Source organism: Dryobates pubescens, chromosome 18, assembly GCF_014839835.1.
Source record: "Dryobates pubescens isolate bDryPub1 chromosome 18, bDryPub1.pri, whole genome shotgun sequence".
Taxonomy (NCBI): domain Eukaryota; kingdom Metazoa; phylum Chordata; class Aves; order Piciformes; family Picidae; genus Dryobates; species Dryobates pubescens.
The window spans coordinates 15199302-15212122 of NC_071629.1; the positions used below are offsets into that span (position 1 = coordinate 15199302).

General features: G+C 44.5%; 1 protein-coding gene across 1 annotated transcript in view; it reads right to left on the reverse strand.

Annotated features, from left to right (window-relative positions):
- Positions 1-12821, reverse strand: part of LOC104300147 (vascular endothelial growth factor receptor kdr-like) — a 148793-nt gene that overhangs the window by 33223 nt on the left and 102749 nt on the right. The window contains exons 13-18 of the mRNA XM_054169355.1: positions 6228-6521; positions 4564-4710; positions 2461-2586; positions 2243-2349; positions 1562-1697; positions 37-141 (exon numbers count right to left, since the gene is read on the reverse strand). Coding sequence (XP_054025330.1) covers positions 37-141; positions 1562-1697; positions 2243-2349; positions 2461-2586; positions 4564-4710; positions 6228-6521 — 915 coding nt within the window. The remainder of the gene's footprint in view (positions 1-36; positions 142-1561; positions 1698-2242; positions 2350-2460; positions 2587-4563; positions 4711-6227; positions 6522-12821) is intronic.

The window sequence follows — 12821 nt, forward strand, 5'->3', positions numbered from 1 at the left end:
AGGAGTCTGGGGAGAATCTCAGAGGGATGTATGTACCTTTAAGCATTTTTACGGCAACTGTTTTGCAGGTTGAAGATTTATCAATGCCAAAAGCAGACGCCTCCACCACCTTCCCAAAAGCACCATGACCCAGTGTTTTACCTAGAGAAGCAAAGAGTCAAGAATGAGCCAAAGGGGACTTATGACAGTCTGCATCAGATAAGAGGGAGACATGCACTCTGAGCTCTGCAAGACACACAAGACTCCAGTGCCCAGGCATGACGTAGACCAAGAGTAAAAGCAGCCTGTATCACATATGTGCAGCCTATGGATATAAAGGGTGGGATTTATATCCATAGGGCTTCATGCAATACAGTAGGTGACAGAACAGAGTGGAGTAACTACATCTGCATTCAGATGAAGGCAAGGCTTAAGAGTAAAAAGCATTCCATACAGTTGTCCTGCAGCCCAGGCAATTGGAGTTTGGGTTAAATACAGAATTGTGGAACCTTGATCTCGCATGAATCATGGTCATGGAGATAGCCATCTAAAGCACTCAGGTGTCAGAATACATTAACTCTTCAGTTACTGACATTTATTTGACATAAAAGCTATACTAAATGGAATTTAGGATCACAATCCATCTTTATTTTCCCTTTCCTTTGAATTTTCATGCGTGTTTCCTAGTGTGCTCTGAGGGCTCTGGCCCACAATGCAGTAGACTACACTGACCATCATGGTCTGCCTTTTGGTTCTGGTGCTTTGACTCATCCTGCCATCATGTAATTTTTCATTCTTTTTGTCTGTCTTCCTCCTTCTTCTATGTTTTCCAGCTAAAGCACTAAGAGTACACAGTACAGATTTATTTCTTGCACTCATCACTGCACGCAGATGTTACTGTGCTCCTCTGCAAACACAACTTGCTTTGTACATTGTCTTGCTCCATCATCTGGTGAGCTGAGCTGTTGAGTGAGAGCTGGCTCATTTTTTTCATGATAGCTCTTTACATCTCAATGCCAAATTCAAGTGATTGATAAGGGATTGATGAATTGATAGGTTTCTTCAAAATAAATTCACTGGAAGGCTGTCACCTTTCAGATTGACTTCTCTTTCCTTTTTCCTTTGTTGTTGTGAAACCATTCTTTTGTCAGGGACAGTACCTGGAGGTACCTTTCTTCCCTGTCAAGAGCCTGGCTTCACATCTCCAAGAAAGATAAAGAGATGGTAGCTATTTTGAGCAAGACAGCATAGAATCATAAAATGCACTGTGTTGGAAAAGACTTCTAGATGTCATCTAGTCCAACACCCCTGCAGAAAGCAGGGACATCCCCAACTAGAGGAAGTTGCTCAGAGACCCACCAAGCCTGACCTTGAATGTCTCGAGGGATGGGGGCTCCATCTTTGCTTTTCTTCCCAAATCCCTTATTTCACTTGCTATTAGAGATGATCCTGATTTCTGGGACTCACTGCCAATTCTCACCTAGGACAGGGACTAAATGATAGGCTGTCTTTTGGGTTGCACTGAAGTTGAGGAGAGTTAGAAATCATCACTCCTTACAGCAAGAATACCCAAACCACTCACCCAGCCGCAGCCTGTCTCTTGGGAACTCCCATTTGCTGCTGTCATAGGGAAGTCTATCGCACTGCTCATCAAGAGGCATCTCCTCTGGATCCATGATAATTGAAAGGTATCCTGTTTTAATGTCTGTGGCATCAGGCTAAAAACAGGGTGGGGAGAAATTATAGAATCATAGCATGGTGGGGGTTGCCCAGGATCAGAATGTCCAAGTAGGTTTGGAATCTCTCCATGGAAGGAGGCTCCACAACCTGCCTGGGCAGCCTGCTTCATGGTTCCAGCACCCTCACACCAAAGAAGTTTCTCCTTAAGTTAAAAGGAAATGTTCCGTGCTTTAGTTTGTATCCCTTGCCCCTTGCTCTGTCACTGGGCACCACTGAAATGGGATCAGACTCTCTTGCCTCCCACCCTTTAGCTCTTGTTGAGCATTGAGAAGATCCTTTCTCAGGCTGCTCTTCTCCAGTCTAAACAGCCCCAGGAGTCTTAGCCCTTCCTCCTCACAGAGATGCTCCAGTCCTGTCAGCATCTTTGTAACCTCTGCTGGACCCTCTCCAGTTGTTCCCTGTCTCTCTTGGTTTGGGGAGCCCAGAACTACCCATCTGTCCTAAACATTCAGCCCTAAACTCTGATACCACCATAAGCTGGATCCAATCCCAGACCCTTTGCGCAATGTGGAAGCTCTCTTACTTTTCTCAGTTTCCGAATGAAGAGGGTCAGAAGAAGCCAGAAGAGGGTAGCAGCTAGACCAGTGCAGACCAGAATGATAACTTCAATGTTGGATTTCTCCTCAGAACCTGTAGGTTAAACACACAATGATATTTTAAATGCAGCCAAAGCCCATGACTGAACAATAGTACTCCCCAGTCCAACACAATACGTGGATTTTGCCTTAGCTTGGATCTCACCTTGGATTTTGATGAAGGCTGACGTGCTGTCTTGGCCCATGTCATTGGATGCCTTGCATTCATAGAGCCCTTCATCATCCTTTTTCACTCGCTCGATGACCAGGGTGTTGTTTTCCATGGAAATTCCTGTTGTAGGAGATTTTGGTTAATGTTATCACCATAACCTACCTGCTTACAAATGCTGCTTGGAAACATGGAACTCAAAGTCACCTCCCATCTGTGCAGACCTGGTCTGCATTGTTGGTAGGAGGTATTTTAATACCATGCTCCTCACTGTTGTCTGGTAATAACCTTTCCCTGATCTTGCTTTTCTCCTCCTTTACCTGTGTAAATTCTTTGGAAATCATACAGCCAACAGCAAATGTGGCTTTTGATTTGTTAGGAGCAGACAGCGCCTGAGAAAACTCCCATGGCAGTTAGTGAAGGGAGGTTTTCTGATAGTTTAGCTGCCCTGCAAAACAGGGAACTCAGTGAAACTATTGGAGAAACTGATATTTTGGAGGCCGTGGGTCAGTGGAAGTTCTACACGTGGAACGTGGAGATCAGGTTATGCACATCCCTGGAAAAATCTTTTCATGAAGCAATCAGGCAGCTAAGGGCTAGAGGTGGAGTGGGAAGAGGAAGTTTGCCTAGATATGATCTGTGTGAGGCTTTTCTACGTTTAATTCTCCTGATTAGTTTACCATATTTAATTTTTCCTGATTTGTGGCACAAAACTGAGAAGTCAGCTGTAAAACTAAGGACACATTTGGGACAGAAATAGGGAAAGGGGTCAGGCTGGGAATCTGAAAGGGACAGACTTTTTGAGTTTCTGGGTGTTTTGCTGATGAATCCTGTTGTTGTTAACAAGAGTACAGCACGTAACTTGCCATGCACCATGCTGAAATATTTACCCTGAGGTGTCTTTTCCCAATCTTTTATTTATGTTTCTAGGGCTTGGATGAGTTACATGCTTGTCCCTCTAGAATTATTTATAAAATTTCAGTAGCTATAAAGAGTTTCTCTCAGAACACTCTGATCTGAATTATGGATGATCCTAGATCTCCTACCTAGTCCAGGATGCAAAATTAAAGTCACAGGACCAGCTACTGTCTTGGGATTCTCCATGATTTATAGGAGATGTCAGGACAGAATGCTGAGAAGAAACTCCAGGCTCAGGTTAGGGAGCCCATGCTACCTGTGGTAGCACTGTACCCCAGAATCCTAGCATGGTGGGGTTGGAAAGGACCTCTGGGGATCATCCAGTCCAATCTCCTTGCTAAAGCAGGGTCACCCACAGCAGCTTGCCCAGGATCACAATGTCCCAGCTGGGTTTGGAATCTCTCCAGAGAAGAAGATTCCACAACTTCTCTGGGCAGCCTGCTCCAGGGCTCCAGCACCCTCACAGCAAAGAAGTTTCTCCTCAGGTTAATGTTCCTTGTCTCTCTTGAAGTGAGGAGCCACACTAGGGCTGAGGAAGGGAAGAATTCTTTTCAACCTGTTGGTCACAATCTTCTTAAGCACCCCGGGAGACTTTTGGCCTTACCAGTTGAGCTGTGAGAATGCTCTCATCACTGTGTTATGGAGGATAGAGCATGCACAGTGTACCATGGCATGCCCTGGACCCTGCTGTCGGGTGACAGCCCACAGGGTGCTGCAGTAGATTCTGCTCAGACCCCAAGGGTGTGCAATGGTTCAGGCTGGTGTTTCCAGCCAAGCAGGTACACTCTGTCTCACTGGAACACGGGCTGTTGTCTCTCACATGCAGGCTGAGCAGCAGCAAGCTGTGCTCCTCGATTTCCTAATGCTATGCTAATTTATGCAGACTATCTGCCTGTGTGCAGACACTAATGCTGCCACCAGCTCAAAGCAAGCTGCATAAGCAGGTGTTGGGTTGCAACCAGTTGGCAGCTTTGACCTCAAGATTCCAAGCTGGAGACTACTCTGGTGGTCTGATATATTTGGCTTTGTGTGTATGCTCCTGAGGTTGTGTGTTCTGTCCTGACTTGGTCATGCTCATGGTAGCCATCGAGTTAGAGGTCCTATGCTGGTGGTGAACCTGAAAGTCCATTCTGCTTTGTTAGGTACAGTATCACAGCATGCTGGGGAAGCAGCCACGCTCACCTGATGCTGCTGAAATGGGGTAGCCATTCTTCTTCCACGTGATCTGAGGGTCTGGTGTTCCGCTGACTTTGCACTCCAGCACGATCTTGCCACTGATGTTAACCTCCAGATCTGTGAGGTTTTGTATCACATATGGTGCTGCCTTTGCTGCAGGCACAAAGACAAGAAGTACACAATGAGGTTTCAGAAAACACTTTCTGCCGCCTTCTCTCCTATGTCCTCCTGCATGGCCCTGACCTTCCGTTTGGCCTTTCTGGGCTGGAAGTGGTAAAGGTTTGGATGGTGAGTTGTAGCAAAAATCCTACAAAAGGTTATGGGAAGTGGGTGAGGTAGTTTGGCTTATTTTCAAAGTGGCTAAGCTTAGGTTTGCTCTCAGTTCAAGCCTCCTTGAGTTTCTCATCCTCTGAAGAAAACAGAGAATAGTGAGTGGGCAGAGCAAATGCAGAGTGAATGCAAAAAAGAAAGGAGGAGGCAAAGAGGAAAGATATCTAAGGATTTCATGTCCTGCATCATGAGTGCAGTTACCTACTTACTACAAAGCAAGTTAACCTTCTCTTTGTCTTCATTTATAAAAGGTACAGGGAAGCAGTGAATAAAATCCCAAGCACAGCATTAAAAATACATCAAACCTGCAGCAGGATGGTAGCTGGGGGGTGTCAGTACATTTAAAAGACCTTATTTGTGCAGGAGAAGGGGGGTTGGTTTGGAGGGACACGTGCTCTAGCAGAATTGTCTCTCTGACATGTGCAGGACAAACAACAGACCCCAGTTCTCCCATGCATCTATTCCCACTTTAGCTGTGTTTTTCCCATAGCCGTCACGTGTAGGTGTCTGTGTAGGTGGGAATTTGACTAAATGGATAAAAATATCTGCCAGGGGAGAGGAAAGCTCATTGCTTCAATACAGAGTGCAGAGGAAGCCCAGTGCCTCCACGGCAGATGATGCTGACAGGTGGTTCTGGTACAGGCTGTGGGGACAAGCCAAGCACTCCCTAATGCCAGGGTGAGATTCTTTCCCTTCCTCCACACTCCAGGAAGAGGCAGGTGCTCATACTGTTTCCTAAAATAAATCTCCTCCCACTCAGGTGGGAGCTGTGTGAGCCACAGCTGTCGTGAGAGCAACTTTTCCTCATGCATGTGCCTGCGCTGAGCAGGAATCATAGAATGGTTTGGGTTGGAAAGGACCTTAAAGACCATCTAGTTCCAACCCTCTGCCATGGACAGGGATGCCTACTAGACCGGGTTGCTCAAGGCTCCATCCAGCCTGGCGTTGAACACTTCCATATGCATGGCTGAGTGTCATGCACTTACAGTAGTATGACAAAAGCCCCAAACTAGAGCTCAAAGTTTGTATTAGGATTGTGCCTAATAAATTGGAAAGAAAGAATTTCAGGCATTGGAATATATTGTCCAGGCAGGTGGTAGAGTCTCCATCCATGGAGGTGTTCATGAATTGTGTGGACATGGCTCTTTGGGACATGGTTTATTGCTCATGGTGGTCTTGGATTGATGGTTCAACTCAATGGTCTTAGAGGTCTTTTCCAAGTGAAATGATTCTATGATTCTAAATGCTGGGGATCTGCTTTGAGAGACTTCCAAGGCAGCAGCAGATGCCCAGCATTTCTGTTCTGGTATCACCTTGTTTTTCCCTGTGGCAGCACCTACCTCTGACATGGAGCTGGGTGGTCTGCTCGAGTGTGTCAGTGCTGTTGTGCTGATTCTGGGCTCTGCACTTGTAGAGGCCGCTCTGTTCCTTGGTGACATTAGTCATGACCAGTGTCAAAGAAATGGAATAGTTGTCAGTTTTCTTGATCACCGAGTCACTGAGGGCCATCTCTGCGGAAGGGTAGTACCAGGCCAGGTGGCTGTAGATGTACTTGGAGGCCCTGCAGGTCAGCTGAACATCGTTCCCCACTATGGTGGTGACTTGTGGGTCTGTTTGCAACCCGAACGGCACATCTAGGGGAAAGGGAAAACATGTTTGCAATTAAGACATAACTGAGAAGATTTTTCCCTGCCTGTTTGTATCTTGATGGTCAAATTTCAAAGCCCAGCCAGTTTTAATGAGACCCATGTTTGCATGTTCAACCAGACACTGGTGCTTGCAGATGAGGGAAGTGAATGTGCCTCTTGTGTCCTCTTGCTGATCTGTGGTCATTTGGCCCTCAGCATTCTAATCATTATCTTTTCAAGTAATTAAAGTTTATATATAGACATAGTTAATGGACTAAGAGATTTTAATCAAGAGAGACTGCTATCCAGGTAGACAAATGTGTTGGGGAGCTCTTCCCATCTGCAATCAGTGCCTGGAAGCATAATTGCATAATAAAGAAACCTCATCCCATTTCTTAATTTAGAAAATTGATATTAGGAAAAAAATCTTTACTGCAAGAGAGTTCAGGCATTGGAACAGGCTGCCCAGGGAGGTGGTGGAGTCACCATCCCTGGGGGTGTTCAAGAAACATGTGGACATGTCACTTTGGCACATGGTTTAATGGCCATGGCAGCCTTACGTTGAAGGTTGGACTCAGTGACCTCAGAGGACTCTTCCAACCAAAACAGTTGTGTGATTCTGTGAGTAACACTGTCCTTCCCCACTGAACAGCCTTCGCAGTTCTCCCTTCTTTCAGCTATGCCAATATGTATTTTCATCACGTGGTGGATGTTTACTGATCACTGAACGGATTAACTGATCTAATGATGGATATGTCCTGAGGCCTTTATGTTTAGCAGAGAAATACTTAGAGACACAAGCCCAACTGATCTGCAAAAGAGTAAGCTGTTTCTTGCTGTATTTTTAGTAACTTTTCACTCCAGAAAAAAAAAAAAAAAGGAAAAGAAAAATCAATTTCCCTGTAGTGGCAAACTGAATCAATTTGAAAACAAGAAAAAAATGTTTCTGAGTAGAATGCCAGAGCATGGCCTGCAGACACATTCCTACAGTTGCATTAGTCACCAGAGACCGCCAATTAAATTGTGTCTGAAAGATTTTCTTTCCCCTTTTTATTCTATTATTTTCAGCGACCTATCCACCCAGCAGACTTGAATGAAAGTGCATGGATGACCTGGAATTATTCTCCTGTCTGCTAGGTCAGGGTTTGCAAGAGGATGAGGATTATGAGGAATTCTTGTGAAATTGTACTAGGGATATGTAGTAAAAGGGTGGGACACTTTTGGAGGACTTGCTCTGGATTATTCTTTGGACATCAACACTACATGCAGTAAATCTGACAGATTGTTGCTTCAGTACCACGCTGCTTTCTCAAAGCAATAATCACAGAATCATAGAATAATAGAATCACAGAATAATAGAATCACAGCATGGTTTGCTTTGGAACGGATCTTGCAGCTCATCTAGTTCCAATCCCAATGCCAGTCACAATGACATTTTACACTAGACCAGGCTGCTCAAGGCCTTATCCAACCTGTCCTTGAACACCTCCAGGGAGGGGGCATCCATAGCCTCCCTGGGCAACCTGTTCCAGAGTCTCACCACCCTCACTATAAAGAATTTCTTTCTAATATCCAGTCTATAAGTCCCCTCTTCCCGCTCAAAGCCATCCTCCCTTGTCACTACAAGATGCTTCCTTGATGGTAAGCTGCTTTCACAAATAATAAGATTCTTTCTCAAGCTTGTATGAAATGGACGGTACTTTGAGAAGGACAAAAGTTAGAGGAGCAAGTTTGCATTGCACTTGCCATCTGACAAATTCCACATGGGATCTGGAATTTGGCCACGGGCTCACACTGCCAACTCTTGAAAAAGCTCTGCTGAAGCTCTAGTTGAACATAACTAGTGAGGCTGTTGAAATAACCAATCTGCCTTACAATAAACCATATATTATATAAAATAGAGAGCCCTGAAGGAGCTTTCAGTTATGATTAAAAGCCTCTCTTCTTCACAAGTCATCTGGAATAGAACCAATAAGCTTTGCTTCATGGTTTTTAAAGACCAGCACCAGAATCTCTCCAAAAGAGAGGAGACCCCTCAGGCCACAGCTGGGAAAATTGTTCTCTTTCCTTTTCATGAAATTTCAGTTTATGCAGTATTTTGCTAGGCTCAGTTGCTCCCTTTCGTGCTTGGTGCCGGCTGTATGCTCAAACTGACTTGTGTAATACATCCATTCTTCACATCTCGTGTCCTGTGGTTCCAACATGTCAAGATGATGCTTATCAAAAACAGGGAAAAGTCTGAGGCCAGCAGAACTCTCTAAATAGGAACAATTAAGGTCCTGGGAAAACACTGGGATGTGGCATAAGCAGCATCTCAGCATCTCCCCTGAATCTGTCAAAATTACTTTTTACAAGGTCTGGTAGTGATAAGATGAGGGGGAATGGCTTTAGGCTGGAAGAGAGAAGACATAAACTGGATATTAGAAAGAAATTCTTTACAGTGAGAGTGGTGAGACATTGGAACTGGCTGCCCAGGGAGGTCGTGGGTGTCCCCTCATTGGAAGTGGTCAAGGCCAGGTTGGATGGGGCCTTTAGCAAACTGGTCTAGTGGAAGGTGTCCCTGCCCATCGCAGGGGGATTTCAACTAGATGATATTTAAGGTCTCTTCCAACTCAAACAATTCAGTCTATAAAATCAAGAATAGGAGAAAAAGGGCCTTATTCATAGTTTCTTATCAAAGCATTTGCTGTTTGTTCCAGCAAGTGTTATAGTCCTAAGTGACATGGATCTTCGGTTAGGCACTGTTCTTCACTAAGCCTAATGATCTGGGAGACCTGAGATCTCCTCCAGCCTGAATTATCCTGTGCTAAGACTCAGTGTAAGTATAAGGGGATTCCAGGTGAGCAATGAGGTGGAATTTAGCCACATTACCTGGAATAAACCAGAGCGAATCCCAACAAATTCAGAGGGCAAGCCAAATCTTGGCCTTAGGCAGTTAGCCATTTGCCCTTTTGCCTCTCAAGAAGCCTTTTCTTCAGGAATACCTTTCTCTTACAACTTTTGACATTTCTTTTGCAAGATGAGTTTCCTTGAATGTTTGTGGAAAAGCCCACCCCAGGGGAATACAAAGGCTCTTGGGATGAGGCACTTTTGACAGTGACAACATGGGCTGGAGTGCTCGGAGATATGTAGCCCTCAGTGGTACCAAGAGTCAAACAGGGACAAATTGGAACCCAGGAGGTTCCGTCTGAACAGGAGGAGAAAATTCTTTGCTGTGAGGGTGCTGGGGCCCTGGGGCAGGCTGCCCAGAGAGGCTGTGGAGTTTCCTTCTCTGGTGAGGTTCTAAATGTGTGGCCATTGTGATCCTGTGCAACCTGCTGTGGGTTCCCTGCTTTAGCCCAGAGGTCACTTCCAACCCTCACCATTATGGGTTCTGTGATCAAGGTGTGGGTCAGTACCAGGTGTTAGAAGGAGAAGAAATGGACTGAAATTGTGCCAAGGCAGGTTTAGGTTGGTAAAATTTAGGTAAAATTCCTTTCCTGAAAGGATTGGAACAGGCTGCCCAGGGAGGTGGTAGAATTGCTTTCCCTTCAAGAAATGTGTGGACATGGCAATTTGGGACATGTTTAATGGTCATGGTGGTCTTAGATTGATGGTTGGACTCGAGCCAAACCAATTCTATGATTCAATGAAATTCCAAATGAATTTGATGTGCTGATTTCCAATCCCCAAGTTGTGAAGGATGCTGGATAATATTGCCTTGCTGCTGGACCTGATCAGTGCAGAGTTTTTTTTCCACTAATTTAACATTCTGGAAGCAGTGTCTGGCTTGTTTTTCTTATCATTTCTCCTACCAGCATTTTTTACTTAGCATTTTGAATATTTTTAGCTGGAACCTGTGCTATTCTCTTCCATCTTGTTAGCCTTTCATGAAACTCCTTCAGCTCTAATAGAATATTCATTGATTTACATTACAGAGAAAGAAAAGAGAGGAGAGGTAAAGCATTTCTTGGTCTCATCTTTCTTTTCTCCTCCTACCTGGATTATCTGGGGAGTAACTGCAGCTTTGAGAGCACATTATAAGTCAGTTCATCTCTTAGACTGCTTTGCTTACACAATCTTGAACCTGAGCAGTCATTAACTTCCCCTCTCTGAACAGATACAGTGTTTTATAAGACTCCTAATAAGTTGGCTAAAAGAATGCACCATGGGGCCTTTTCTCTTTTATCAGCAGTCACCAAACATTTGTCTTTCCTATTGGATTACAGTGTGGTAGCTGCAAATTTCTCTCTGGACTGTGGGGGATTCCATGGCAAAATAGGGAAAGGAGCCATTGGGGGAAGGTAAAAAGTCAGCATAAATCAAAAGCAAGTCTGGCTCCATTTGTATTTACAAGGAATTAATTGGTTTTAATTTCCTGTGCTTTGCACAATAATGTGTGTAATTCAAAACTCCTGCTCCTTCCCAAATTCCATCCCTGTGCCTGTCAGGATTTGGGAGGGGGTTGCCATCAGGCACAGGCATGTAGGGAGAGTGAGAACAAGAAAGACTGAACCCTATCAGCTGCAATGGCACCGAGCTTCTCATAAATCCTGTGAACACATCGAGAATAAGCAAATGGAGATGGCAGCAGCTGTAGAACAGCCCAGTTCCTACATTGTTCTAGTGTCTGATAGGAGATTTTTATCTCCTGAATGAAATATAATATTTTCTTTCTGGTAGAAATCTTTAACTCTGTTTTTCTGTGCTTTTTTTTGCAATCTGATAAGCCCTTAAAAAGGAGGTTTTATTATTATTTGTTATTCTTACCATCATTCATTTATATTCAAGGAACATTCAGAGGTTTCCTAGGGGTGGGAACTCATTTTGCTGTATGTACTGCAATCATACAAAGGCTAGAATTTGATTTACTGTGCACCTACAATAATATATAGTTGCCCTTTCCAAGGTGCAGAGCAGAGATTAGGAGGTAAATAATACTTGTTCATGGCAGAGAACACCTCCAGGAGACATCAGGTCAGCTTTTCACTGCATTAAAGAAGGTTGCAATCTGCCTTGCGTGTCCTTTGGTGGTGAACAATGACATGAGGCAGCTCTGAGCATTTGATGGCTCGCCCACATTGCCTCTTCCCAAGACAAAATAGTCTTCTGACTTAAATGGAAACACTAGTGTCAAAACTGGGGTAGGCAGGATGAACAGGAGACAAATGTTTGTCTCTGCAAGGAACAGTAAAAAGGATTTACAGAAAACAATGGTGGAAGATGACTGCTACTGCATTGCTGTGGAAGCTTCTGCTGTCATGAACAGCTTTGGGAGAGCTTCACTGTGACACTGACAGTCAGGACATCTCCACAAATTGCTGAGAGAGGCTTCAGGCTGTCACTGAATTACAATTTCCCATCACGTTGAATCCCTTATATGGTTTGGTTTCACTGTGACCTCCAAGCTCTGTTGACCCTTCCCTGAAATGCATTCTGCTGGAAAAGAAATTATTTAAAAATAGACACCAGTGCTATTTCTAGTGTCTGTGGGAGTTTTTGTGGGGGCTTTGCAGTGGAAAAACAAAATGGCTGTTGACATTATTCCATTGGGATAAACACATTTTTTCCTGATATGCATGTGGTGGTGATGAAAACCCTAGCTGGAAGAAAGGCATGGGCTCCAAAAGCAGGTGCAGACAGAGTAACACCTGAGGAAGTTTCCCTGTAGCCCTGTGTCCTGACAAAACATTTCAGCCCTGACCTGGTGGAATAGGTTTTTGAGGGAAGAAGAGAGTTGAGCCTCTAGCATCTACAGATTTCTTACCAGTGAGAAGTTAATTGAGCTCAATTCAACCCAAAATGCTTGAAAGCAGCTCGGGATCCACCAACATGTTTGTTGATGAGAGACAATGGGAGAACAGGTCTTGAAAATTAACGACTTACTGAATTAGAGGTGGGGTCCCACAACTGGCAGCTGTTTTGCAGAGAACAGAGCACTATGAAGTGCTACAAACATTTGCTAGACCTTGTTCTAAAGGCCAATGCATCATTTGTGTGCTCTCAGTATCAGCTTAGCCTTTATCTCCACTTTCATGTTCATGAAATGAATCAGCCTTGCAATGGCAAAGTGGCCTTAACCTTTTGGACTTCCCCTTTTTGGTACCTCACAAACAGTTCCTGAATGTCCCTCCAACATAAAGATTAGAGGCATCTCCTGGTGGGAGTAACCTAGCAGTCTGTTAGCCTTCTCCAAGTGCAGTCAGTAGAAGACAGTCCTTCTTTTTCATCTGTGAAACAGACCTTCAGCAGCAGCTCTTCTCGCAGCCTGACCACTAGCTGGAGTAATAAGCATTACTCAGCAGAAGACCATCATGGAAAGAAACT